This window comes from Lytechinus variegatus, chromosome 5, assembly GCF_018143015.1.
Source record: "Lytechinus variegatus isolate NC3 chromosome 5, Lvar_3.0, whole genome shotgun sequence".
Classification (NCBI taxonomy): domain Eukaryota; kingdom Metazoa; phylum Echinodermata; class Echinoidea; order Temnopleuroida; family Toxopneustidae; genus Lytechinus; species Lytechinus variegatus.
In genome coordinates, this window is record NC_054744.1 from 38,248,347 (window position 1) to 38,276,325 (window position 27,979).

The 27,979-nt window shown below is 36.0% G+C and overlaps 2 protein-coding genes across 2 annotated transcripts; one reads left to right on the forward strand and one right to left on the reverse strand.

Annotated features, from left to right (window-relative positions):
* Positions 1-195: 195 nt before the first annotated feature.
* On the reverse strand, positions 196-16,880 carry LOC121415451 (vegetative cell wall protein gp1-like). The gene is made up of 2 exons (XM_041608654.1): positions 16,848-16,880; positions 196-934 (listed from the first exon to the last, which is right to left on the reverse strand). Exons 1-2 carry the CDS (start codon positions 16,878-16,880, stop codon positions 515-517), a joined length of 453 nt encoding a protein of 150 aa, XP_041464588.1. The 3' UTR covers positions 196-514.
* LOC121416088 lies at positions 16,533-27,895 on the forward strand. The gene is made up of 2 exons (XM_041609545.1): positions 16,533-17,417; positions 26,843-27,895. The coding sequence occupies exons 1-2, from the start codon at positions 17,375-17,377 to the stop codon at positions 27,631-27,633; spliced, it is 834 nt and encodes a 277-aa protein (XP_041465479.1). The 5' UTR covers positions 16,533-17,374; the 3' UTR covers positions 27,634-27,895.
* Positions 27,896-27,979: the final 84 nt, after the last annotated feature.

Consider the following 27,979-nt stretch of genomic DNA (forward strand, 5'->3'; position numbering starts at 1 on the left):
CATGTATGAATGAAAATATTCATCAATCATGTCAATTAAGGCCATCTTGCATATGAACTTTATTAGTTTCTTGAATAAAAGATCAGATTTAATCGATTCACAGTAGAGTCCATAAAAGGACGATGATCTGTATTCTAACTTATTTAAATCAATAATTTATCAGTGATTTTCTGGATTTTTTGTTTGTTTCAGGTTTATCGGTTCTGGCAGGTCCATTACACAACGGCGCCACAAATCGAGAGAGAGTCAGAACACATATCCAGACACATGTCGAAGTGGAAGGAAGCATTCCCTGTTACCTGACAATCAAAGGAAACTGTACACGAGACATGAACAAAACGACAATTAATTTGAAAGGAGCTCGTCCGGTCGAAGTAATAGGAGACAATATTGCTGCACTCAGAGAAAGACCGATGTACCCAGGGGAGCTGAAAAGTCCTTTGGGTTTCATGAGACGGCAGTACAGTAGTAGTGACTCAAGCGAAGAGAGGGTTCCAACTATGGCAGATTATGATCAATATGATCCAAGTTCAAACTTTGAGGGGGTCCCACAAGGCCCGGTAGTACCTGGTGGGGGAGGAGGTGGCGGTGGTGGTGTTGGAGGTTCAGGTGGAGGGAATGCAGCTGCCGGTGGTGGTGGAGGCAGCGGTGTTGGAGTTGGTGGTGGTATAGATGCCGGAGAAGCGGGTGAGGGTGGTGCAGGAGAATCAGGTGGTACCGGAACTGGTGGAGCTGGGGGAGGAACGGAAGGAGCGGGTGAAGGAGGAGGTGCTGCAGGTGGTGGGGCTGGTGGAGGTGGATCGGATGTAGGAGGCACAGGTGGAGCAGGAGGAGGAGCAACAGGAGGTGGTTCCGGAGGGCCAGGAACTGGTCCTAGATCTCGCCTACCAAATATCCCTATTATACCAGCAGTCAACTCCAATCCTCGTGTGAACTACCCGAACCGACAATTCCCCGTAAGACCAGCCCAACCTCAACCGCCTCCAAGAGCTGGTACTGGTGGTGGGGCAGGTCCCCATGTTCCTCTGATTCCCCAAACAATAGGACCAGTTATCAATCACTCCAATCAGAAAAAGAAACCATCTTCCATGACTGCCGCTCTTACAGCAACCTTTGTTTCTGTAAGTATAGCAGTAGGAGCTGCTGCAGCTGCAATCGTAGGGTATCGAAAATGGAGACGTCAACATCTACAAACATCAGCAAATTATCAGACGATGTCTCAAAGGGCAGTTGTGAATGCATAACAAATGCTCAATTATAAAGACAATGAATACATATAACTGACTAATATGATTTGTAAAATCAGACCGAACTACTGCATTTCCCTTCTCGACGACAATGTTTCACAGTATTGATTAATAAGTCATTTCATGGATTTATATTTTTTTATCTGTTCTTCCACATAGCGAGTTTTTTGCTACTAATTTCTCAGGAAAAGGCACTAAATGAGGCAATCAATTTCATGGTATGACACATACAGAAATTCAATCGCAGAAAAATAAAAAAGAAAATGAATTAAATTATGAATCGTCTTTTGACTTTGAAGATGTACGCTGCATGTACGATGCTCATTATTAAATGAGTGTACAGTATATCATTATGTGTGTGCTAGACAAATAAAATAAGTATGCATATATTCGGCAGATCGTACTTGATCGTAAAAATGAAATACACTGTAGGCCGATATTATCTATATTTGTGAAGATATTGTAATTGTTGTATTGAATGTATAATAAAAATGCTACATTTTATATTATTTTTGAAGTAATATATGATTGAATTTGTTCAATAATGAAATTTGTATGGGGTGATTTAGGAATGTAAAAGTTATTCTTTTTCGTAATTGTACTATAATTGATTTTGGTCGAGTAATTTTAAATGGACTACCAATTTCCGAAACCACAAAGTCTCCTTTCATATTATTAACAAAGTTTCAGTTACAAGTATTATATATCAGCCAATTAAATGCCGCTACATGAAAATTCATAGTTAATTATGATAGCTTGTCTTATAAGATGGGATTATGATGTACTGTCTTCTTTATGACAAGCAAATGGCGCCCTTTCTAGGGTAATATTACAAATAAAATGTCGATCGATTCTGAAGAAAAAGTAGATATTTGAGATTAAATTTAAAATTTCATATGTCCGGTTAGAAGACAGTTGTATTCTTGCAAAAAGTACAGAGTATTAATCATCTAACTAAATGTCTTTACATTTTTAATTAAACTTGGACATCTAGTTATAGCAAATGTCGGGCACGATGATATCTTTATTCCTAGACAAAATATGGCAACACTAGCATTTATTAAGCCAATTACATGCCATCGCTGGAGGTGAGGAAAGATAGTGTTTCAACCCCTAGTTTCCTGATACATTTCCCTTGATAATTGTAACAGTTGTTGGATTACTCGATGAGTGCTACTGTAATAGGCAGAGTAATGCAATTGAAATATTTGACTCGGGTGAATTATAGAGATACTAGGGAACGGCAATTATAACAATTATTGTTAATGATCAGTAAACTATTCTTATGAATGAAGTTAGTGCCCCAAAATGCCAGAAGCGTAGTTGGCGCTCATCATAATATAGTTATACCGGCTCAACATGGTGTGAAAGAATCTTGCAAAGTCCCAATATAAAATTTGTAGCAGAAATATAATTGTTTTATCATTCGTTTTAACGCTTTGATGAGTTCAAGTAATGAGATTGTCCTTACAGTATCATATACCCTCATTCAGCTGGAAAATGCATACTTTTCCTTGTCTATATCTGAGTGAGGCGAACTCTGTGACATTATTAACAACGTTTCTAATCTTAATTACCACACCTTATTAAGCAGGATCAAAGACGTAATTTTGCTTTGCGTCAGTATAAGTGGAGGTGCTCCCTTTCGCTGCAGCAACCAAGTGGTCTAATGAATACATAGTTATGCGAAATCTAGAGTTTCTTGTTTTTCAAATCCTCAGAAATGAGTAAATATCAGAATGTTTAGGTAGGGGTGAGTGAAAGGCTTAGCTATTAGTGATAACAATTTGTTTGATATATTACAACATGTCACGATAAATTTACAGAGAATTTTAATGAGTTTGGTATTATTGTAAGATATTGGCTTTGGTTTCAATTACTGCACTTAGTGTTTTTGAAAGCAACTACACTTTATCTAAGAGTTGAATATTCCAGAAAGTTTTGCATTTGTGGCTATACATTTATTTTTCTTCTTTGAAATTCCATATTGATAATAGTTGCTACACTGCAAAAAATCCGGTGTTGATTTAACACCAGCCCGGAATCAATATACAGGGGCCACGGAAGGGTTTTCAAGGGGGGGGGGGGGGTTGAGCCAAAAGTGGGGGCTGACCACGCACAAAATCTTACGTTTTTGTATATGGTTTTGGAAAGGGTGAAGCACCCAGGCCCCACCCCCCCCCCCCCGCTTCCGCGGCCCCTGATGTATGTCCATACCAGAGAAGTATTGAAACAATACCAGTTTGGAATCAAACTGATGCTGTTATAATACTAATTGGTGTTGTATAAACAACTATCTGGTGTTAGACCAAAACGAAACTGGTGTTGTTTAACACTTCTCTGGTGTGGACATATACATGTATAGATTCCTGGCTGGTGTTAAATCAACACCAAAGTTTTTGCAATGTAAAAACTGTTCGTGGTTGTAAAAGATAAAACATCATATGCAATATTATGCACTTACATTTCGCAATTTATCTCGTGCATGGGATGAATAAAACTGAACTCAAGTTGAAAAACATCCGCTTTAGGAAAAATTGAAGATTTGATAAAAAATATTGCGAAAATATGGGTACGAATCAAACTGCATTTCGATATAAACAACATGACGTGGTCTTATTTCGCTTAGTGTTAGATACTATCATGAACTCTGCCAAGGGTAAATTAAAATCCTTGTCTCAAGGTCGGCAACTTCACAAGGCTGAAAAGAAACATGATTACAATAACAATATCGAGGAAGGTGGATTAATTAATTAATTAATAAATTAATTTATCACTAATTCATTATCAATGGTGGATTAGTAAAAAGGGTTAGTCCCGTCATAGTCTCTTAATCACAACCGGGTTAAAAGGATAATAAATATTCACCATTTTCATCTTGTTGAATTTTTCATGTAGTAATGGACATGTAAGCAAATGATAAACTCTGTTCAAATGAAAGAGTAACTAACATGGATTTTTTTAGACTTCAGCAGTACCCTTTCTTAGATCCCGCTATCGTGGTTATCATTACCTCGATAGTAACGTATGTTTACTGTATATTGCAAACTGTCTAGATATCGGAGATGATTAATTAAACTAAAACATACAGTAGCGCATGACTTTACGACATACGGGAAATGGTAATCCAAAAGGAGATCTCATTAGCATTGGATTGGTTTGAGTTATTCAGATTGATAAACATGTAAAATGTTACGGATTATATAAAGTTCTTAGTGTGTTTGTTTGGTCATGATTAATATCACGAATATCATCATGTTAAGTAATCATGTCCACATCAAATCAATGACTAACTAACTTACGCACAACTGGAACATGAATATCAAATTAATTTCCCATCAGCAATTGATATTCGTAAATCAAAATTCTTTATAAAATTCTTGTTCTGAATGTAAATAATTTCATTTTTAATGATATGGTTCATTGGACATTTGATCAACTATTGTTAAAACTGCAGGTAAAATGACGGCGGTACGCCATTGAAAAGAACTGGTTTCCCTGCTGCAGTGTGTTAAGTTGTAATCAATTTACGAAAAGGAAATCTTCAGGAAATTGGCTGCAGTACAGTATCTAGACCAAGGTTCAATAAGTATTTGTTTTCATAGTAAAGAAATAATAAAATGTGTAAAATGAAATCCTGCACTGTTGTATGTGATGAATTGATTGAAAAGAAGTACCTGACGCTTAAATTCAGGAAAGTGGCAAATCGTTTATTACACTGCTAATTCTGTAACCATATTTGTAAAAATATAATACAAATTCAATGTAATTATAGTAATAAAGTAAACATTTTGGCGTCTGCAACGTCTTTACAGATGCAAATTCATGAGTATTCGTTATATTTGACATTGATGAAATGATGTGTAAATATTGATTTTTTATCTTCTTCTTATTTCTATCTGAATTAAACACATTTTGCACTGACAATCATCGCAGTATGTCCTTTATTGTGATCTTGTATTATCTTCCGTACACATACAACAACGACAATGAACAAGTGAAGTATAGTGTGGCACATCGAGAATAAAAACAGGCATCCTAAGAGAGTTGGTCGCTTAAATTGGTTATAAATTTGGTGAAATAGATAAGCAAAGAGATATAAGACATGAAGATAAACCGAGAAAGGACTGGAAAATACACATGTGAATCACACAAAAGAATGAGATTATACAAATGTTAATACACAGAGAAATACAGAGAGAGATAGCGAGAAAGGGAGACGGTGAGATAAAGAAAAAGAGCGAAAGAGAGAGAGAGAGAGGGGAGGGGGGGGGGAGGTAAATATATTACAGTAGAGGATTGATTAGAAAAAGGACTTTCAAATAAAAGATGAAGAAAATTAGGAATGGACTACATTTTCTATAAGACAACTATTCAGAACATGGCCAGTATTGTACGTTTATGGCTTTCTAAAAGTCCCTTCATTATGACAGGGGTAACCCAGCGCATTGCAACTGTACATTAGCTGTCATCATGTTCTGTATCTAAATGTGCTTCATTTTTAGCCCGGATTGTTAGTGTCCTTCTTTTCCTTCGTCTCCCAATGGACCTACTACTCTTATTTTCTGTTTCTTCTTTTGATATTCCACAACCATCATTACTACTTGTAATTGCTGCTGTTGCTTTTCTCCTCCTTAGGATTCGTAGTCCTATCCTATTGTTCCTTGACTTCCATGCAGTATGTGATAACTTTTCGCATACTGCATGGAAGTCAAGGAATAATAGGATAGGACTATTCGAACATCTGATTGAATTATTGTAACGCCATCGGTTTCACTTAAAAGCCAATATTTCCTATGAACCCATCCCCTCTGTTCCCCGTTGTCCCTTCTTATTTTTCTTTTAGACGTTGCCCTCACGTTAGCTATATCTGAAATCATTATCCCACATTCTGTATGGCTGTGTAAAAGTCACTTCAGTATGACAGGGGTAACAACGCGTATTGATCTATTGGTCTAAATGCAATAAGAGGAGTCGGAAGACAGAGAGAGGGAGAGAGAGAGAGAGAGGGGGAGGGGAGAAAGGAAGAGAGAAAGAGAGGGAAGGGGGAGGATAAAAGTGAAAATTCGTAGAATTAATGGGGCTACAAGGAAAAAAAAAGACATCCAAAGTATTTTTCTTAGATTCAGAACATCACGGTTAACGCAAAGTAGCAATGCATGGGGCCACCCTTGTCATAATGAAGAAACTTTAACACAACCATAAATCTTATTGATTGCCGCAACAGGAGGCACCGAGGGGAGATGGGTCAGTGATAGCTACGGTTAAGATGTAGGGTGCGTTTATTCGACACTTTTTTACCCTAGAATCATGATTAGAATCATGATTCAAATCACGATTCTGCAGAATCACGATTGCGTTTAGTCGAAATTGAATATAATCATGATTAGAATCACAAACATGAAACACGAAAAAAGGGGCGTTTGGAAAGACGTTTCTGTAGAATCACGAACGAAAAAGGTCGTATAAACGATATCGTGATTTGAATCATGATTCTATGACGTCATTGTGTCGTGCTTCTTCCGGGTTCGACTCAAAGGCGCGCGCTGTGTTTCGTGCAGGTTAATTTTCGTGTAGCAGTATTGCCAGCATTTAGGAATTATCATTCTGTGTATTGTACCCCGGGGTTGTACTGTAGCGTCATTTGTATATTTCATTGTTTTCATCAATCATTTCTTCAAGTTCCAAAGGCACAAATTGGACTGATCGACGATGAATTAACTCAGGGCTCTGCTTGTGCTTTGGGCTCAGCCTGAAGCACAAGCATCCCTTACCGGGATTCACAGAAATAAGACGATCCCTTTCAGCGGCGCTTGCGAGGGAGGGATTTCAACGGAGATGTGGCACCGCCTGTCGAGACAAAATTAACAGAATTCGTGCCCAGTACAGGACCATCATAGACAAGAAAAATCGATCGGGAGGTGGGAAGGAGGATAATGACCCCTTCTGGTTCCCGATCAAAAACAATCTGAGGTACAATACACGGAATTCTGGAAGTAAAAGATTTATTTTTTCGGAAGCCGAGTAAGCGTTGCACTTGCACAAACGTTTGCTCGTTAGCTCCGGCGGCAGCAAAAATCTAGCAGCCGACGTGAAGTTAGAAACACGTGCGAAAATGTTGACCTATACTTCCTGGGTCAAACTGCGCACTGTGATGCGCACTGGATCGGCCCGAATTCAGGGAGAAACAGCGTTAGAAAGATGGTCGTATAAACGCTGATTCTGTCGGATCGTGATTCATGCTGCTGTTTTGAATCATGATTCAAATTGTGATTCAAATCATGATTCTGGGTCGAGGTCGCATATTATATAGAAAGAACAGAGACACGGAGACAAGGAGAGATGGATATATTAAGAAAGGAGAAGGGGTTATGAGGTTGGCTTGAAATTGATGGCGCTACAACACAAATATTTCAATGCAGATTGACTTCAATAGTCCTACTTGGACTTACGGTGCTTGAAGGCGAAGAAGAAGGAGAATGAGAAAGGTTGAAAAAGACAAGCAGAATAATAATGATGATAATAATAATAATAATAACAAAAGAAGACTGGAAGAGAACGAGGAGGAGGAAGAAAGGCTAGTAGTAAAATAGAAACGTAAATATGAGAAGAAAATGAAAAGAGGAAGAAGAAATAGAAGAGGAAGAATATGAAGGAGAATATATAGAGGCAGGAGGGGGTGAAACATATAAACGCTCTTTCAGGATATCATGTAATGGAACAAAATATAGAATGTGGTCTTCGCAGGCATTTGAAAAAAACTTTTCCCGTTGAAAGAAACTTCGATAGACCTTCCTAAAAGTTTGCAGCATTAGTGTCAAATGTTCTGACATGTTTGAATTTAGCAAACATTAGTCTATTTTAAATGATTTCTCGATTGTACTTCGGTAAACTCGTTCTTCTGGTTACTGAGTTGACGACTTTTCTAATAAATGAGTCTCAAAATTTTGTTTCAAATAGCGCCATCTACCACGGACGTTCTATCAATCACGACGGAAAAACCGTTTAATACATGCAAGTTGTCTTATTTAGTAAAAGTAGCACCCTTATCTGAGTTTAGTAGATGACGAACCAGAAGGCAATTTATATCAACACAATTCATTTCAAATCAATTTTTGCTTCATTAAATGTAAAATATATATACTTAATGTAAATCGTATTATTCCTATATTTTGATAGATATCTAAGTGTACTTTTCCTTGAACTGAAAACGTCATTTATAAGACACGCCGTATCACTGATACAAACGGACCGCTCGATTTTCTAAATTCGGTGAGTGACGTCACCAAATGCTCTAGCCAATTCAAATATCTTATTCTGAAGGAGGATATTCAAGAATAGCTAGTATAGGCAGGAAACCATCGCAGCACATGTTATACCTTCGAGACATCAACTAGACATGACATTGCAGTACAGTTGATACATGTAAAAAAAGAGACGTCCAATCCTAAACGGGTGAGGGAGGGGTAGGCTTTAACAGGGGCAGCTCCCTTCCAGTGTTATCTCTGTCGGCCGGCACACAATTTACATAGGCAGTACATCTAGTTCAGTGATCAAATCTCCGGTAAACATATTTACAAACTACAGTGTCTGATCATGGACCTACTGCGTTCATCCTTCACTTCACCTTTCATGAAGTAACAAAAAGTGTTTCACACAGAATATTGTGAACAGTGTTTATGATATCATTCATAACACTAACAAAGCATCCAGCAGTATTTATGTGTTGAATAACCTAAAGATTATTTCCTGTGATTCCCTTTAGTCGCCGTTTGTCAAGTCTGGATCTGAATAATATTCAGAAAAGATGCCAGACAGGAGGTGGGGGTTAGCAAGACTTTGGTCGGCAGGAAGACGTGTGACAGAGTGTCTGCGGAACGTTATTGAGAATAGAAGGGCCACTCAGGTTGACTTCATGTACCCCGGCCATCAGCCGAGGAATATGAAACATATATAAAGTTTGAATTAATGCAAGTGAGCATATCGACTTAGTGATTTTTTTTAAATGTATTTTTTCAACATACAGTATAATAACATCCAATAAACCATTTTTTCTCCTATTCCTCTGAATCGTAATATTCACTGCCACTGCAATCAAATTGGATGATATTCATCTTTCAGAAAACTGCTCTACAAAATATATATGTTGTGTTGTAATCTCAAAACATCATTGACTGTGTCCTCCTCATTAACCTTTTGAGAGAAACAAGATAATTCATGGCATTCTGCATGAAAACGCGAAAAGGATTTGACTTCTTTCCTTCAATGAAATTTCGGACAAAAATGGTGCAAGTCTTCTTTTAACGTTCCGCAAGATTTGTGACTATGACCCCCGTTTAATCAAATAGATCCTTCTCATAGGCCGTCAGAGGTATAGATTTCATCCTAACGAAAGATACGTCATTTAAACTTGTTGGCCTCAGAAAAATTTCCAATATCCTTTTCCCCCTGATTCTGAGATATTGACAGGGGAGTCCCCCATTTTGATGAACTTTACATTTCTTTGAAAAACTGAGTTGTCGATATAAATCTACGCTAATAATGACATACATGCATGTACACCGTGATAAAGAGTAAGAGAGATAGGGAGAGAGAGCGCGCGAAAGAGAAGGGGGGGGGTTAAATTAAATGCATTTAATGCATAGCCTAATGAAAGTGCATGCCAAATGTCTAACAAGAATAACTCAAATCGTGTCAACCTGAGTAACAAATTCTATTTGTTTTTTTTTAATATTATTACCTCTAATTGAATATGCCTTGTCATAATCCTTTATAAACAACGAACTAAGAATAAATAAGATTATTTCCTTCTTTATCAGATTAGTATGAGATTTGATGTAAGTTCAATGTGGCTTTAAAAAATCATAACTTTACCTCAAACAAACATGACAAATTTGAAAGGTTAAAGCTATTATTGGCACGGGACCGTCATAACTGTCACAAATTGTCTAATATAAACGCAACATGCCGAGGTAAGGTTTGTGAAAAATAAAAATAACAATGACCAACGGATCTTGACTTCAAAATCAAATGATCAGAGAAAGTCTACTAGAAATACAAAAAAAAGGCTGTAAGGATAGGGCTGGAAAACATACAAGTGAAAATGGGAGAGGGTGGATTGTTACATTTTATCGGGAAAGAGTAGAACTGATATAATATAGTATTGAATATATCATATAACATAGGAAAAATTGTACATATGTGAGATAGGGTAGCGATCGATCATTAAAATTTCGTGTATTCTCTAGCATGTCAAGCGAAGCGAATTATTTAACAAATAAACAAACGTTGTATTAGTAATGGGCACTAAAGGTGTGACCATTGACTCCAACCTCTCTTGGAGAGTGCACATTGATAACTTATGTACCAAAATATCTCAGGCCATTGGCATTTTGAATAGACTAAAAAAAATCCTTCCATTAAATGTATGTGTTACTTTGTACCACACAATGATTTCACCGTATATAACTTATTGTATTACTGTATGGGGTAATTGTGCGAAATACCTGATCAATAGAATTTTCATTTTACAAAAAAGAGCAATTAGAGTAATTACAGATAGTCATTATCTTGCTCATACTGATCCCCTTTTTAACAAACTTAAAATTTTAAAAGTTCATGACATGTACAATTTGCAAACGGCTTGTTTTGTGTTTTCAGCAATGAAGAAGCTCCTACCTCAAGTATTTAATGATTACTTTGTGTATAGATATTTTTTAAATAGGTATAATTGTCGTAACTCTTATGATCTGAATATCCCCTCATGGGGTTATCGATTTTCTAGAAGCACTATATGTTACAGTGGACCTGTTTTATGGAATTCTTTGCCCCAAGATATGAAGCAATGCCCAACCTTAAGTAATTTTAAAAGAAAATATAAGATACTTTTATTGAATTGTTACATTAATAGGTAGATCTAACTTATTGCATGTAACCCCCTTCTCCACCCCCCCCCCCGTTCAATCAATTTTTTTTTGTAGGGTCTTTCTTTTCTATTTCTACTAAATCGATAACTGGTTTCCTCTTTGCAGTATACAAGGGATCAGCCTAGACAGGCCAATGGCTTATTGCTGATCCCCTACATCCGCTGCTACTTATATTATTCACTCCTATCTGTCCACTTTTTTACAATTGATTTGTTCTGTATTTTTTCTTTGTTTTCTATTGTGTATATTTGTATAAATATGTTTTTATATTGTTATTTGAATGTTTTTATGAGAGATGTGAAATAAATGAAACTGAACTGAACGAAAAGACTTTTCTATGCTTTCATAAATGAATATTAACTTTACGAGCCTACAGCTTAATGCAGGCCTGCAGAATGGAAATTCTCATTAATGGGAATGTCTACGAGAGAGAGAAGCGACCGAATTATAAAATCGGCTATTCTGCCTGTAAAATAGCATTGTTGGCCCTACAGTATGAACAGATATGACATAGCAGTAACGGGAGCTTTATACTTTGTTAGCGGAAGTAGCGAACGAAGGAGAAATCTTCCGGTTTACCATTTGAAACTAAGCATTTTCATCATAATACTGCAAGTGGAAGGATGTTGGTATTTTCTCACCACTGAGAAATGTTAACGGCACATTATATTCTGTTTTTCTTTGATTTTAGGGGGCTTTTTTTCTCCTCTTCGACCAAGAGGGGTGCATGGTTCCCCTTGCCGCCATCACACCAATGTTTGTACCGAATTCTTTTTATATTTCCCCCCATCAATGAATCAATGCTATTGACATGATTTGGATATGGGGTATTTCACTCGGTTGTTTAAAACACATAAACATTACCAATCAAATGCTACAAACCTAGAACCCTAGCTTATATGATATTGCATAGTTACTAAGCATATCTGCTAGCTCTCACTAGGAAGCATATGCTCAGGGCAAATTTCTAGTTTTCTCGTTGCTCTCCAATTCGAACAACTGTTGTTTCTTAGAGGGCTGATAATGACTTTATCTGGGAAAAAGAGGTAGATCTGGGGTAAATTTCTATATGATAATGCTGCACTTATGGTAAGTTTATGTTATCAGCATAAATATGAATTTTTTAACGATTACTTGTATATGTGGTAACTGGTTCGAGGCGTTGATAGGAATTTCAATGAATTTCGTTTGATTTTTAATTTTTAAAGGGTTGGGAGATGCGGCGATGTCTAGGCATATACAACTTTCATACTTCGCGAGGAGCAAGCTTACAATATTCTAGAAAGTGGGTCATATACATTTGGGCTTTAATGCAATATGTGTCATGATGGCTGCAAACATTCGCTATATTTCCATACAACCATGCAGACTACTTAGACCAAGAATCAGATTCAGGTCAGAATCGTGAAAACCAGATTATACAAGTAAGGTGTATCCTTGAGATATGACAAGATAGCTTCCCTCGAAATGCAGTTTCTATTGCTTAATCTTGAAACTGTTTTTTCTCTGATATCTTAAAGACGCTCCCAAATTTAGTTCCAGAAAAAAAATCCCGCCATTTTTCGTCTACAGCAATCCTTCTGCTTTCATGCCGTTCCTCGAACCCCCACCTGTTTGGCATTAACAGCTACCTGTTATTTTGCCCTCGTCATGATTCAAGAAATCGAAGAGTCATCTTGTCGGGGAAGAAAGTAGACCCAATTGGAAAGGGAAGCTTAGAATACGTCCTTTCACCCGCCCCAGTAAACGTTTTCTTTGAATCTACAGCCGCCATACTTGGAATTAATGATTGCAATTTCCGAGTGTTTACGATCAAAAATTTGCTCATGCAAATGATTTTTATTTTGAATTTCAAGTCATAAACCTGGCTAGGATGTTAATGGGTCATTATCCTGTGCTTTAAGAAAAGTGTCCATTATTTATTTCTCCTTTCGTTCTATACTCATCAAATAAAAGTGATGAACGTTTTTATCATTGCGAACCCAGTTATATGTCTATTTCATGTATAATAAATTATCAATGTATAATTTTTGGGGATATATACGGATAATATTAAAGGAGTCGCCAAAAATTGCATAGGATATTAAAACAAGTTTCTCCTTCAATATTGTAGCCGAACCGACTTTCTCTCCTGACGAGCTGGCTCGTTTCGGCTGCAATATACAACCAGTTGGTGTTAAGTCCGTCTTTTTCACTTCTGACTCTTTGCTCCTCAGTAACTTAGATTATATCTCATGGAACTGCACGACCATGTTGAAGACAGAATACTCAGTATTCAGTATCTCCGTAAATTCAGTGCTTCCAATATCCTCACTCATCTCAGTGATCTCAGTATTTTCAGTAATTCAGTATTTTGCGTATCTCAGTAAAGTCAGTATTGTCACTCCTTCTCTAGTCAGTACTTCTGCTTTTCCGACTATGTATACTTGTAGCTCCGTACAACGAAATAACACCGAGTAGGAAGCAAGGCTTTCAGTTCTTATAATTTCACAGAAGAAATCATTCTCAAGGTTCCAATGTAAATTGAACAAAGTGTCGGTCAGAAGCCTCATACTTCCAAGCACATGACATGGCTCACAATTGAGCATGGAGCTCGATTGCGTTCGGCGATGGAGGGAGATTGTCAAGCACTAAAATTTAATCATCTTTTAAAAACAGTAAAAGTAATAAAATAAATGGTAATTGTCACTTCTATTTATACCTAAAGAGTGAAGAACAATTAAATGTGAACATCTAACATAATCAAACAGTTGTAAACATCGTTGTTTCTCAGCAAATAGTGCTTAAATACAGTTTAAAGAAAATACTACATAATCGATTACAAACGATTACTGAAATTTCGTCTATGCAACTATATACATGGATAAAACATTGTTCTGCGCTCTTCACCGTTCCAAAACCATGACGAACATTAATTAGATAAACCTTTTATTTCGTTACAATATTTTGTTTGACTGCATTTTCTTTTTCACTAACTCTTTTTGGATATAAATATTTTCCAAATTGGTGCTATATTTTTGTTCCTGGAACTTTTTTCTCTATGATTTAATCATATAAAAGTTTAAAGCTTACCTTTAGGAACTTCATTTGCAGTGATTATTATCTTGTATGTTGGATATGGAGTCGACCCATTGTTTCATTTTTTACCAAGAGTTAAGATGTATGATATTTCAAATGAATAACATGCAAATAAATACAGTAGTTAGCATGAGCCACCATCGACTCCCCATTTTTAAATGCTAGTGCTATATTTACCACAATTTGTGCATCTATGAATTTTAAAAAATAAATATTTGAAATTTAATTTAACATCTGATTTTAGTACAAGTTTCATTACTAGGGCATGTATAAAAATCAAACTGATGTTGAGGAAAATGTTGCCTTTCATATTCTTCACAAAAGGAATATGAATCACATTGAAAAATAAGATCATATGCAATAGTCATGATGTCACTTAAACTAATATATAAAAACTATATTTCAGTAACCATTGTTCTAAAATGAAATCATGTAAAATCGGCGATGAATCTTGCACGCAATTCCAAAAACAGCAGAATTTTCAATATAAAATATAAATATCATGTTCATTGTAAAGCTATTTTTAGCACTATTGAATCTAGCCTTTTGCGGTTGTATTGCATTCCACGGAAAGTTATTACCTATTGTTTTCACAAAATCATGAATTAAATTGGAAACTTGCTTGGTAAATTTTTGGATCTAGGGTACAATGAACTTGAGAATGAGAAACTAATTTTTTAATATATATTATGGATATGAAGCTTTGCCTCTTTTGATAAAGAATGATATTTTCTTGCTATAAATACATATTATCGGAAAATGAATAAAAATATAGTTTTGGAAGTCAAATACTGAATGTACACCTTCAATAGATGTATCTGACTTTTACGAAGAATGTTCATATTTGGACACTTCTTTTTTTTCAAATGAACACTGTTGAAATTGCGAAGTTTCTATATTTTAGATATAAATAATATGATAAGGAATGAGAATTATTGATGTAAAATCTTGTATGAACACCTTTACTAGAGTAGTATCTTTGATTCCTTGCATGGGCCTTTTCTGAAACAATACAGGTCTTGACCTTCCAGGGAATGTTTTGGGTGAATGGTGAAATGAGAACCTTGTGGAATGTAACCTTTATGTCGGAGTTCTATGATGTTTAGTAAATGTTCAATTTTGCCTGTGTGGTCTTTTCCCAAATCATGAAATCTAATCCCATCTAGATTTGGCAGACTACCTTCCATTTGATCTTCGCAAATTGTCATTGCGGTGAAAATGAATTCGTCCGGCAAGCTAAAAATAGATGAAATCATTTTTAATGCAGTGTTACGTGCTAGAGACCGTTGTTTCACTTCTCGAGCACCACAGTGAAAAGCTTCAATTAGTGGGTGAGATGATAATGATAATAATATCAATAATGATAATAAAACTTTTGTGTTGATATGATTTTCGATTTCATGCAATGCCTTCCTTTCTCTGGTTTATAAATTATACATTTGACATTCCCATTTATGAGGTCGAATGGAAACTTTATATGCATGGTTGATTTAATATGATCGGTTGTTGAGCAATGTGTCCATGGTAGTTGATATTGATTTTCCAGTTAACATTATTGGTAAGTTTAAAGGTTAAGCTATTTAACAACACCATACGAATTAATCAAAACTGCAAAACGAGTCTATTGATGATGTAATGAATAATACAGATAAGTCATTCTCTTTATTTTATTATTTTCTCTTGTTTCTTTACAACCTAGTTCTTATAAGACTTAAGATTCGTAATGAAAAAGGACCCCAAAATGATAACAGGAGCAAAAAATCTGGCTAATGAATGACCTGTCTACATACTCCCCTTGACTGATTCAGGAGACTCTAAGCATGTTCAAAGCGAAATATAAAGCCTCCCATAGGGCTAATAGGATTGGATATTAACCTTGAACGAAGACAACACCCGAGGGAGAAAAGTCTTTGAAGAGCAATTTTCTAGTCATGCCGAGAGATCTTAAATGGCGGTAATATTCCCAGTAACGACTACTAATTGGTCTCGAAAATAATATGCCCGCCGCGAAAGGGGGTTCAGGTTCACACCGGGCCGTTTAGGATTACCCCTATTGAAAGAGAGGTGCAATTTACACCCCTCCCCTACTGCGATGGCTCTTTAACGAGGTGAGGTTAACATTCATCCATGAGTGCTTAGTGAGTTATGAATGTTAATGTAATTCGTTGTACAGAGACAGAGAGAGGGAGAGAAGAGAACGCCACCAACTGAAATAAGGAGGAAGTTGGTAATTTTATTTTGATGGATGCTGAATAGGATTTTGGAACCTGTCTTTCATCTTCGGCAATCTAGTGCCAGAATCGTTGTGTGAAGCTCTTAAGCTCGGAGCCAAACACAACTGAAGGTGCCATCCATACAGAGGTTTGTCTCGCCATTTGTCGACCACCAAGTCACCAAGCAAACATCTCAAGTCAATCCGATCCGACATCGCATGAAACTGATGCACAATCGAATGGTCATCATCCGCTGCTGCTATTTATAAATGCTGTGTTATTGAAGCCATACCCCGCACACTTCCTTGAGGAAGATAAAAAAAGTGAACCTCTTTCTGTCAAGCTAAAGAGCTGCAATCGAATTCCCGTTTTTATCATATTACATCTTTTCCTCCAAAGTCATCAAGGACAGTCATACGCCTCTCGTCATTAAATATTTCACTTCAGGATATACTCCATTTAACATTCTGCTAAGGATCACATCTTGTGTTAACACTTAGAGTTACATGTTTAACCTTAATAATAGTCTGTCTATAAACGCAGTGTAACCCTGTTCGGTACCATGGACTATAAATTATCCGTTTCATTCCCCTTTTTATGCTAAACTGTATTACCTACTGATTTCTTCCAGGGGAACTTCCCTACCCAAACTATACATCACAATGAGCATATTGCATCTTGGTTGGATATCAATTGAGCGTACATATTAGGTGTTTGAAGGGGACGTCTGACTGGCTAATTACAGGGAGTTAAACCTAATATCGAACTACCCCCGAAGTAATAGGAAGAGACCAATTGCACCAATAACTGACCTATCGTGTCATCTCGATTCTTCACTCCGCCTCGCACTTCAAACAACAGTATACTGTGTGACAACTGACAGTCCGACTGCACAACCACAGATCGCAATATGTCTTCTCCTATTTCTGCCCTGGTTATCCTGGTTCTAACAGGTAAGAAAACACTGCATTTATATAAGTATTAGACAATTCGATTATTTAACAAAATAAAGTTCTATTGTGTCAGTATGGCGTGGCATTTGCTAGAGGACCTGTGCGAAGGAACACGTGGTAATAAAATATAATGAAAAATATTGTCTGGTTATTAGAGGTTTAGCAAATAGTGTATGATCTGGATCATATACGTTAATATAAACAGAAATAAAAATTGTACGCTCCAGTTGGCATTTCGGTCATATTCAATTTTTAAAATGAGGGTGCACTAGAAATTCAAAGCGCTTGGAAGAAAACATCTGCCATGTCTGTGTTATAAGGAGGATGGAGTTCGGACTTGACGTAAATATAGGTTGTCGATTCAAATCTTCGTCCTTAACATTAGAAACAAAAGGTATTACTTTCCTTGCTTAGTTATTACTGCATTATCAAAATTACCTGATAATATCTTTGCAGTTACATTGTCTGGAGAACTTGACACCCGCCATTTGGGCTCATTCGGCTTTACTCCAACCGTATCTGTTTCCACTTTTCAAGGGGTGATATATTTCAGTGGTCTACACGCGATGGCCATTACACGTCGTCCTCTCTTTCCAATAATAACCCAGTTAATGTCTTGAGGTCGATGAACTTGCGTTTGTGATTGTGTTGGAATTAAAATCTCAGCGGGGCTGCTATTTTAAGGTGCTCCTTTCTTGCCCCATTTGACCTTTTCATGTCATATTTTCATATTAGTACCTCGTTTGATTGTCGTTTATAAGTACCGCGCTCCTCATACCTCCCGCCTCCGCGTATACATGGCGCATGAAAGTGAATAGCTCGTACAGGTGCTCCAGTTATAACTTTAATTTCCCAATTATAAAAAAAAAGGTACCAGCCGCCATTTAAAGTAAAAACTAAAGAATTCAGCACGCTGGTAATTACTGTACTTGACTCGAGTGTTAGAGGAGGGCTGTTACTCAAATTATAGGACCCTCGATCTGTCAATAGTCCAGGACCTGACCTGTTGGGGGGGGGGGGGGAGTGAGAGAGTGAAAATAACCTTTATCTTTATTTTGAAAATAACATTGCTATATTATTGTTTATATCAATATAATAATAGATTGCATTCATACGGTATAGCGCTTTAAACGAGTGTTTATAAGCGCTCAACATAGGAATTAAGACAAAATCATAGTACAAATTTAATAGTGAACATGTACATTCTCATGAGGTAACAAAACTTAAGTAAAAAAAAAAATGCACTATGAGAAATCAGGCATAAAAATTACCTTTCAATACTTAATATATCGGCGAAAGAGTGAAGATGATATTCATGGTAAAATAGAATAATATTTTTTTTCTGACGAAGGAGAGAGGGGGCGGCGTTATGTTGGTCAAATGAATTGCCATTCGAAATAACGTAAATCTGTGATAAAGGAAATTCGTGTCAGAAGCTTCTGAAAAAAAAAAATCCCCATTGGATTTACGTCACCTGCACACTCTAACCATCTCGGAATTATTTCAAATACAAAATGATTGTGCTGAATGTATATTTTGTTATTTTCGCTTTGTGATTTTTTTTCTTCGTTTTTTTCCCCTTCCACAGGGTTCTTTATTAAAAAAACATAATTACACTGTATAAAAATTTACATTTTTTAGACAAACAGTAAACAAACATGGTATATGCATGATTTCTAATACATAGACATATATTCAAACTGACTTTTTATACAATTATTAAGTTGTCACAGCCAAAGCAAATTTGGCAAGAAAAATAAGAGATCTGATACATATATTTAAGAAATAAACATTGGTAATAATTATGTTTGATAATGTGACAGATTGCCAGCTTGTTCGAAAAAGTTTCTGAAATGAAACAATTTTTTTTCTGAACTTATTTGCTCTGAAATTTGTTTCATAAATATATTTTTCCATTTTATTATAGAGTTTTAAAGCCGACATAATTGTGGTAAATGAAGGTAATTCTTTTGTCAATGTGGCTAGATATATCTCTTTTCTTACGATCATCATGACACAGTTAAGAGCATTATTATTTGTACCACAAAATTGCTATTATTGTATAATTTGTTATTATTCATCGTGGTTTTATTTATGTTTAAACCCTTTGATGTTCTGCACATGGTTATTCATTGATCCCATGCAAAACAAGAAGCAAGAGATCTATAGATGGATCTCAAAACATTTTATTTTTCTCTACCTTCTGCCTTCTGCGTATACGTTTTCTCTTTCATTATGATTTTTTTTTTCATTTTGTGAATATAAAATAAAGTATGAAAGCTACCAAAGTTTGAAAGCCTTTGATAAACAAAAGAAGCATTCTCTTTGGATTTTAGTAATCAGTTTATGCTTTACTTAGGAGAATACTATTAATTTTTCACGAAAATTGGAGCGTGCCAAACCGAGTCAATGACTTTTACAAACTACCGCAGCCAGACATTTAATCTACTGGGAATGTTTTTTTGCTAATCTTATGATATCATCTCAAACCTGAAGCTCAAGTCTTCCGATTTGGATCTAAGAATGCATCGTTTAACCTCTAAGATTATAAGAATAAATGCATTTTGAACACCGAGGAATGATCAATAGCCAACATGTTATATACACAATCATATTATCAATTTGTAACTGTTGATTTATGCTTACACTAAACAATCTTTGGGAACATGAAGTAAAAATGCATTCGTATATCATGATACCTGGGTCACATTCAGTGCCTGTTCCATGTTAGATTATCTAGTGACTGCGCCGATTTAAACAATGTACACCACAAATCAAATGTGTAATTAGCACAGGTATAAGACACAATATTGGCTTCAGTCAGAATTTTTTTTTCGGAACTAATATGTCAAATCTCGAAATAGGCCACGGAGCATAGGTTCAGGGAGAAATTATTTTGAATATTCTGGCAGAGTAGTAATTATAATATGCCTAAAATAATCATTTCACTGTTACGTTGGCATTTAAGTTAGATTCCACACGATTCGTTTGGCATGTACATGGGCTGTGTAGCCAACCCATTTGAACCAAATTTCACCAGTGACAAAATTCTTATTTGGCAAAGAAAGGGGCCCATTAATTATACAGCTAATATTATTACGAAGTAAAATATAATCAAAGATCGTTTTATGCAGGTAAGAAGCTTAACTGTATCAAAAATGATTACACACCTTGTTCAGTTAATCATTTGACCTCGATTCGTGGATTAAGTCATCAACTCCTAAATAATGGTAGCCAATATTTACCCGGATGTAATGAATTTTGTTATTAAAATATGGCCTTCATCAGCATGGACGAGCTAATATGATCACGACTACAATTAACATCAAATTCGATTCCCTCATATGCATTTGCATTTAGCACATTCTATTTAATGATAGAAGGGTTCAAAGTTATCCTTTGGTACTAAAATGATATTTTCTTGAAATCCATCCAAGTAAAGTGTTGTATGTTGCAAATGCGTCACACAAGAAACACCTGCTCGACTCCTGTCACATTTAACAGATTTTCACTGCTGAAGATCCACCAACTCTGTTCTATAGTCAAATGATTATGTTGACTCGAATCTTACCAAACGACATTATACATGTATAGCCAAAGTGTTACTACAAATTCTGGTCATTTTGTGATAGAATTTAGGCGATTTTCGTGTTGGAACCCAAGTGGCTCTGTATTTAGTCAAATAATATTACCTGAATCTTGTCAATTTTTATCTTTATTTAAAAGACAATTCTATATACTTGTCCCTTTTTCTTGAATAGTAGTCGGTGAAATGCTACTAGAAAATACCTAACTTAGACTTACCGATGCTTCCCTCCTTAATACAATTATGATGTCTACTACATTAATGGTGTTGGTAGTGGTGTTAATTGAACCCACGGAACCAGTTGAGTTATCGTATGTTGAAGTTGGTTTTATCGAAGTATAACACCCACCCCCAAAAAAATCAAACAAACAAAACCCCTATCACTAGAAGGCATGTTCCTAATTTTAGCGTGATATTCATCATAATCACTAATAAGATAAGCAAGTGTAAACACTCCAACAAAAGAAAAGAACATTTTGGAAATGGAAGTTAAGTAAAGATTCGAACCCTAAACCAGGTCCCTGTCGACTATTCACTTAGACGTTGCAACGGTATAAAGATAAGCATTTACATCAATAATCCTACATGCATAATGACTGGCCAAAACTGCAAGTCGTTGACACTTGCGAATAGAAAACTAGGGTTTAAGAATAATGGTCAAGCGGGTTCATATCATTCCAAAAATAAATGAGATTTTATCAAAGGGTAATTGAGATATCCGACATTTCTACGGAGCACATTCCTTTCAGATGCGACCGCAAACCGTCTATAAGATATCACATAGCAATATCATCACCCATTTTGAAATGCTCTTTTAAACACAATGCCCCTTCATATTGCTACTTTTAAAGCTTCGTGGGGTGGTAATACTAGCAGTAAAGCAGAGTTTGTTCTTGTCGGGCATGGTGGAGGTTGAGGTGGTTAATTTGATTATAAAGTGGACGATATGTGAGGAATTGGGTAATAAGAAATGACAGCAAGGTTTCTTGGTTTACTATAAAAACAGTGCATTAAACTGACATCATGATAGATAATCAAATTATATAACCTTCATACTGAGTGACATGACTGAACATAAGTTACATTCGACAGATTTTATAATGCTAAACCCCTTAAGATTCCATGTTTATCAACAAGATCTCAGCAAAGATGCCCTACAGTGCGTATCACTGTAGATGAAATAATCCTGTAAATTATATATTTCCAATATTCTAATGCTTTTTCCACATTTAAACATTGGTACAGGTCTGATGATCTTATTAAGCGAATTACGATATTACTGTCGAAATTCTTTCCGCTCGAGTGAGCGCAACCTATTTATGCAAAGTTTGTAAGAAATGATTTCCGCAGAACTTGGAAATAGTTTATGAATAAAAGTTAATCATGAAGAACACAGGGACTTTAGCTTATATTTTACTTTTTTAAACTTGTTTTTAACTTGTTTCTGCGAGCTTTACAAAAGTGGACAGTGCTAACTGTCAAAGTTTTTCATTTTCATTTTCACTTGATAAATTTTCACTTGACCCAAACCCAAGAATGTATATTGTATAGTTGTTTTTATTCCCAGGACTTTCTCAAAGTGTAAGTGAATGTAAAATAAAAAAGATAATGAATAGGGCTAAAACGGAGCTTAAGGGAAAAACATTATCATCAAATGGCTGAACAAAACAATGAAGCAACATAAATAACAACCAAAGAATCACACACCCATTTACAGAAGAAAAAGGAGACGAATAAGAAGAAGATGATGATGAAGAAAGAAAGATAAGTATGAACCCGCTATGAAACACACACACACATTATTATCATAAACGATAATTGAAAAACCTAATTCTTTGGTAGATTAGTCCCAAATGACAGGTGAAGTGTCGAACAGCGAGAAATCTTCAGTAATTTGGATATTGAATTAAAATGTCTTGACTATTCAAGGTGAATGGGTGATGTTTCTAGGAATCGGGAATATATCATTGTCTCCCTATAATTATAAAGATTCGAGGAAGGTATTTCCTGTGTTCGTAGTAGCAGCAACTGCCAAATATGTAAGATAGCGCAATTGTAATATTTTCACGAATCCGTATTAGCGCCCTCTTTCTCACTCGAAATCCGTTTGAGGGAGAAAAAGTCTCTCGTTTGTCTTGATCAAGATTGGTAACTTCATGGAAATTGAAATTAGCATAAGGTTGGTTATCAGTGATACAACAACCACAATTAATTACGACTGTATATTCCTGTAAACAAATCCTCACGAGAAATGTTATTGAATTTGATTGCATCTGCTAAAGAAAATACGGAATGCATGATCATAATGTAGTAGGCCCTCCCCATTGTAAGTACTATTCCAGTCAATATTCGTGTCAAAATCCAAAGCCAGTACTTTCCCCGCTGTTGTGAGAGATTCACCCTTTCTCTAAAGTGTCATTCAGGGATAATGAAATGGCGAAAACAAGCACTGGAAGCAGTGGCGTGCCGTGGGTCACGACATTGCGGGCAGCAGCAAAATTTTTGAGTCGCTTAGAAGGGCGCGCTTCGCGCGATCAATTGCCAGGTATGCTGACCTAATAGAGACATTCCAAAGACTGTGTCATTAACCTGATATCTTACTGAATAAATAATGCGAGCGGAAAAGATTTGATATTCAGACCTTAAAAGGGAATTTTGCATAATTTGACCCCAAATACCAATATTTTAAGGATTATTATAAGTCATTCATTAAGAGCATGCATATCTCATAAGCTCACCATAGTGCTGATATTTTGTTAGAATTACACCTAAACACATGAAGCACTTTTTATAGTCATTTTATTAATGAACATTATTATCTATCTCACTAATCAGATATTGCAATCGCGAAGCACGAGCTAAAATTCAGATCTGAAGAGGGGCATTCTAAGGCTTGCTTAAAAATTCACTAAGACCTTACGTATTTCACTAATCATATGATGCGAGCGCGAAGCACGAGCTGAAATTTTTTGATATTCAGACCAGAAAAAGTGGCATTTTAAGGATTGTTTTAGGAATTCATTAAGAGCAGACATATCTCACTAATCCAATAATGTGAACGTAAACGGACTGAAAATGTTTTATATTCAGATCTTAAAAGGGGAAATCACTTTAAGTAGTCATGAAAAAGAAGCATATATATTACAACATAAAACAATGATAACTCGAAGTGCGAGAAAATATATTTGGTGTACAATGATTTCAAAACAGGATTATATCTCATTGAATAGATAATGCGAACATTAAGAATGATAAACACATAGGCCCTCAGCAAATTTTGTTTCATTAAGTTATAAAAAATGTGTCGTAATATAATATCCCCCCAAAATTCTTCCCCCACTACTTTTTTCTTTCTTTCTCCCCCTTTTTCTCATTTTCTCCCGTTTTTGGGGGGCCAGCCGAACTGGGCCCCGATGCCCCTTTGCCCTACCCGTAATTACGCCACTGACTGGAAGTTTCGATTACCCTTATTAAATATATACATTATTGGAGGAATAGCAAATATATGTTTGCTTATTGTTAGGTATTACAAAATTGTATTCTTATTAATTAAACAATAGTAAATGGTGGTGATTTTTCTTACCTGATTGCTAAGAAAGCATGAATACTAGTAAGCAAGCAATCAGAGGACCGACGGCTTAAGGTCGTCTCCGAGGGACCTGGTAATGGGGATGATACCTCTTGGGTTCAAACCTATTATTTAAGCTGTTTCAAGCCCCCATCCCACCTATTAGATAGGCGTGTCATTTACATCATTGTGATATTTTATATATACATGCACATTCATCAATTTTACAAAATATAGAAATAATAGATTTGTGTATTTAGATTTAGAGTATCATTGGCGCCTATCAACTGAAGGAAAATTACTTTTATTATAAATTGGCGTTATGAATATTGGGTTTATAGGGGTTAAAGCTAAAGTCGAGGTAATAATAATGATAACAACACGCCTCGGAATAGAATATTTCTAGATAGATGGCGCTATACAAATGCCTATTATTATTATTATTATTTATCATAGGATATTTTGAGTGATTTGTTAGTATTTGGTGCAAAAGACCCGAGGGAGGGGGTATTTAGTGTTTTTCGGAATGGCCTCTCTTCTTGCTTAGAGTACTGTCAACAACTCGGTATACAAATGCTCGAGTTGTGTCAGTCATAGGAAATTACTCGTCGATGTTTAATGTCGGATCACTGACGCACGTTTCAAATACAGGAAAGCATTAACGTTTCAATCGGGGATTATTTTGACACGGTATCCAAAATAGATTACGGAAACAATCATACCGCCATGTTTGATTATAAATGTAATTTTGCTTTCTAACAAAATATCTTACGATTTTTTAAAGAGCTCACTGTATAAATGCAATCTCCGGACTATTAACTTATAATTCCCGATTAGAATTTACGTCAAAGATGTAGTTATGGTATTTTTTTAATCAATTTAGATGTACTTAGCATAATGAATTAAATGACATAAGGCCTAAGATTGATATAGCGACTTGCATAAATGCTTGTTAGTTCACTTCTTCATAAATTGGATGAAATAATGTAGATGTAGATAGTCTGAGTTTGAATTTATAGTTTATAAAAAAAACACTTAGTAAAAATAGTGGCCCGTGTTCTTAACTCAGGTTTAACTTAAACTTTTGGTTTAAGTATGGATTGCCAATCGTTACATCAATCCCTAACAATAGATATATCATATTTCAGCTCATTTGGTTCTCAAATCATTCATAATTATAAATAGAAATACATAATTGTCTTCACCATCGATGAATCAGGAAAGAGCATGGTAAACATAAGAAACATACAACTTAATAAAAAGCTTGACACTTTTGGCCTCCCATAATTTTAGCAAAGAATTAGACCATGGTCTAAGTTAAACCTGACTTCAGAATACGGACCATTATTTCACGAAACTAGACACATTGTCCGATCTAGTAGTGTTGATCATGGATAAATTTGCAAACAAGTGATCAAATAACATGATGATATTACCGGAAACCATGCATGGGTCGTAGATCGAGCTAGACAATAGCGTAATCTCATAAGACTCGTGCAGATAATGTTTTGCAAGTTATTGAGTGTCTAATGAGAAATGCATCCTGAAGAGTTCTCTTTCTGATGTGTTACGTCCTGAAAAAGAAACAAAGAAAAATATTGTTTTGAAGTAGACATGCAAACTTTTTATTTTAAACTGAAATTTCCTTTCCATTTCTCCCACTTGTTCAATTAAAAGTACAATCTACTTAAGCACATAGTGTAGGCCACATAATTAGTTTTGGATCTATCGTGTTTTTCAATTTGCGTGATAATTTTTTTTATAAAATGATTTCAACATCTGAAAAATCCTTCCATATCAGTTTTACTTTTTGAATTAAATTTGCGCTACTGCGGAATAACATGAGAGCTGTTTAAATAGTACACAGCAGGAGAAATAGAGATGTTTGTAATCCTTATGTTCACTTTTAAATATTTTGTATTAATTCATGCTGTTACATTAAAAATATCAACGCCTTAATCTCATGTCACAAATAATACGTATCATAAATACGATATAAGATTTATTTATATCATTCATTTATTTCAGTTTTCTTTTACCAGGGTAGTCCCTTCAGTTACGTAAACTGATTTAAAAGAGGGCCCTGGGAAAGATATTATTTCTCTCTTGTAATTTGTTGAGATGAATAGGAAATAGAAGAGGGAGGTTCGTTCTTGCTGGAAAATAAACAAATTAAAATCAACATTCGACCATTCCTTATTAATATTCTAGCCCATGGAGATCTGAATGTACTAAATGTCAAATAATTTTCTCTTTTTTACAACAATGCAGTGATAACCAGTATCGTGGGTTCGCCATTAAGAAGTGAGAAAGACAGATGGCTCGAGGCGATGGGTCTAGCTGATTCTCCAGGAATCTATGTAGGACCAGGTCCCGTTGACCTAGAATCCAGTGGTGACTTCGGAAGCATACTCGGCAGTTTACAAGGCAGCGGTGATAATCCATCAGAACCAGTTAGGCAAGATGGATTTGATCTCACTGATATTTTGATCGCAGTGGACCATGAAACAGATCCAGTTTCCTTTATTCCATCGAGTGAAAGCAGCAGTAGCACCAGTAGCAGCATGAGCAGCAGCATTATCGAGGCATCTTTGAGCGAATATGATGGTATTGACTCCGAAGAGGAGGTCCACATCGAGGAGTCTACGAACAACAAATATGATGGCGACAACGAGCTCGGGACTGGAGCTATTGACGGCCACAACCAGAACACCTTTGATAACAACATGCCATTCCACCCAAACGCTATACCCGATGCCTTCCAGAATGGCGCTAACGCTGAACTTGGACCTGATAAGGAGATCAACAAGATTTCCACACGGGCAAAGGCTAATCCTAATCCAAAGGGAGTGAAGCCACACCCCAACATAGCCGGAGAGAGGGAAAAGTCGGCTGTTGCAGGGAAGGGGAACGCACCCCCAAATGTCCTGAAGTACACGGCTGTAATAGGTGTTGTAATGGTTGCTGTGGCTGTCGGCATGGGGGCTCTATTGAGTGCGATAGGACTTGGAGCCGTAAGACTTATCAAAAGAGTTCGGAAACCTAAGGCAGAGGAGGCATGATAATCGCGTCAATCTTTCTTGAACAGTATTCACTTTTTATTTTTTTAAATAAATAAAGCTGCGTTGATAACGATGTATTTCACTTTGTAATGGATTTTTTTTTACTTCCGAACGTTATAAAGCAATCCCCTATATACCACCGTCAATTAGATAAAAAAAACGTCGGATGTATTTGTATGACGGCCTCTTTGCTCGCCTAAATTCATTTTCTGCTACAAAGAATTAGTTATCATAAAGTACACTAATTACATTCACAAGGTGGGAGGCGTCAATGAAAAAGGAAAATATATCTGTATTAGACCTGCTACGTAAAACTTTTATCTTAGGCAACACTAAATCATGCCTG

Bases quoted from the DNA above. Each gene is read 5' to 3' on its own strand.
- LOC121415451 (XM_041608654.1), bottom strand. From the start codon at position 16,880: ATGACTGTCCTTGATGACTTTGGAGGAAAAGAT. The intron at 935-16,847 runs GTAATATGATAA...CGGTTCGGGTAG, and splicing joins ATGACTTTGGAGGAAAAGAT to TTCACACGAGGATTGGAGTT.
- LOC121416088 (XM_041609545.1), top strand. From the start codon at position 17,375: ATGTCTTCTCCTATTTCTGCCCTGGTTATCCTGGTTCTAACAG. The intron at 17,418-26,842 runs GTAAGAAAACAC...ACAACAATGCAG, and splicing joins GGTTATCCTGGTTCTAACAG to TGATAACCAGTATCGTGGGT.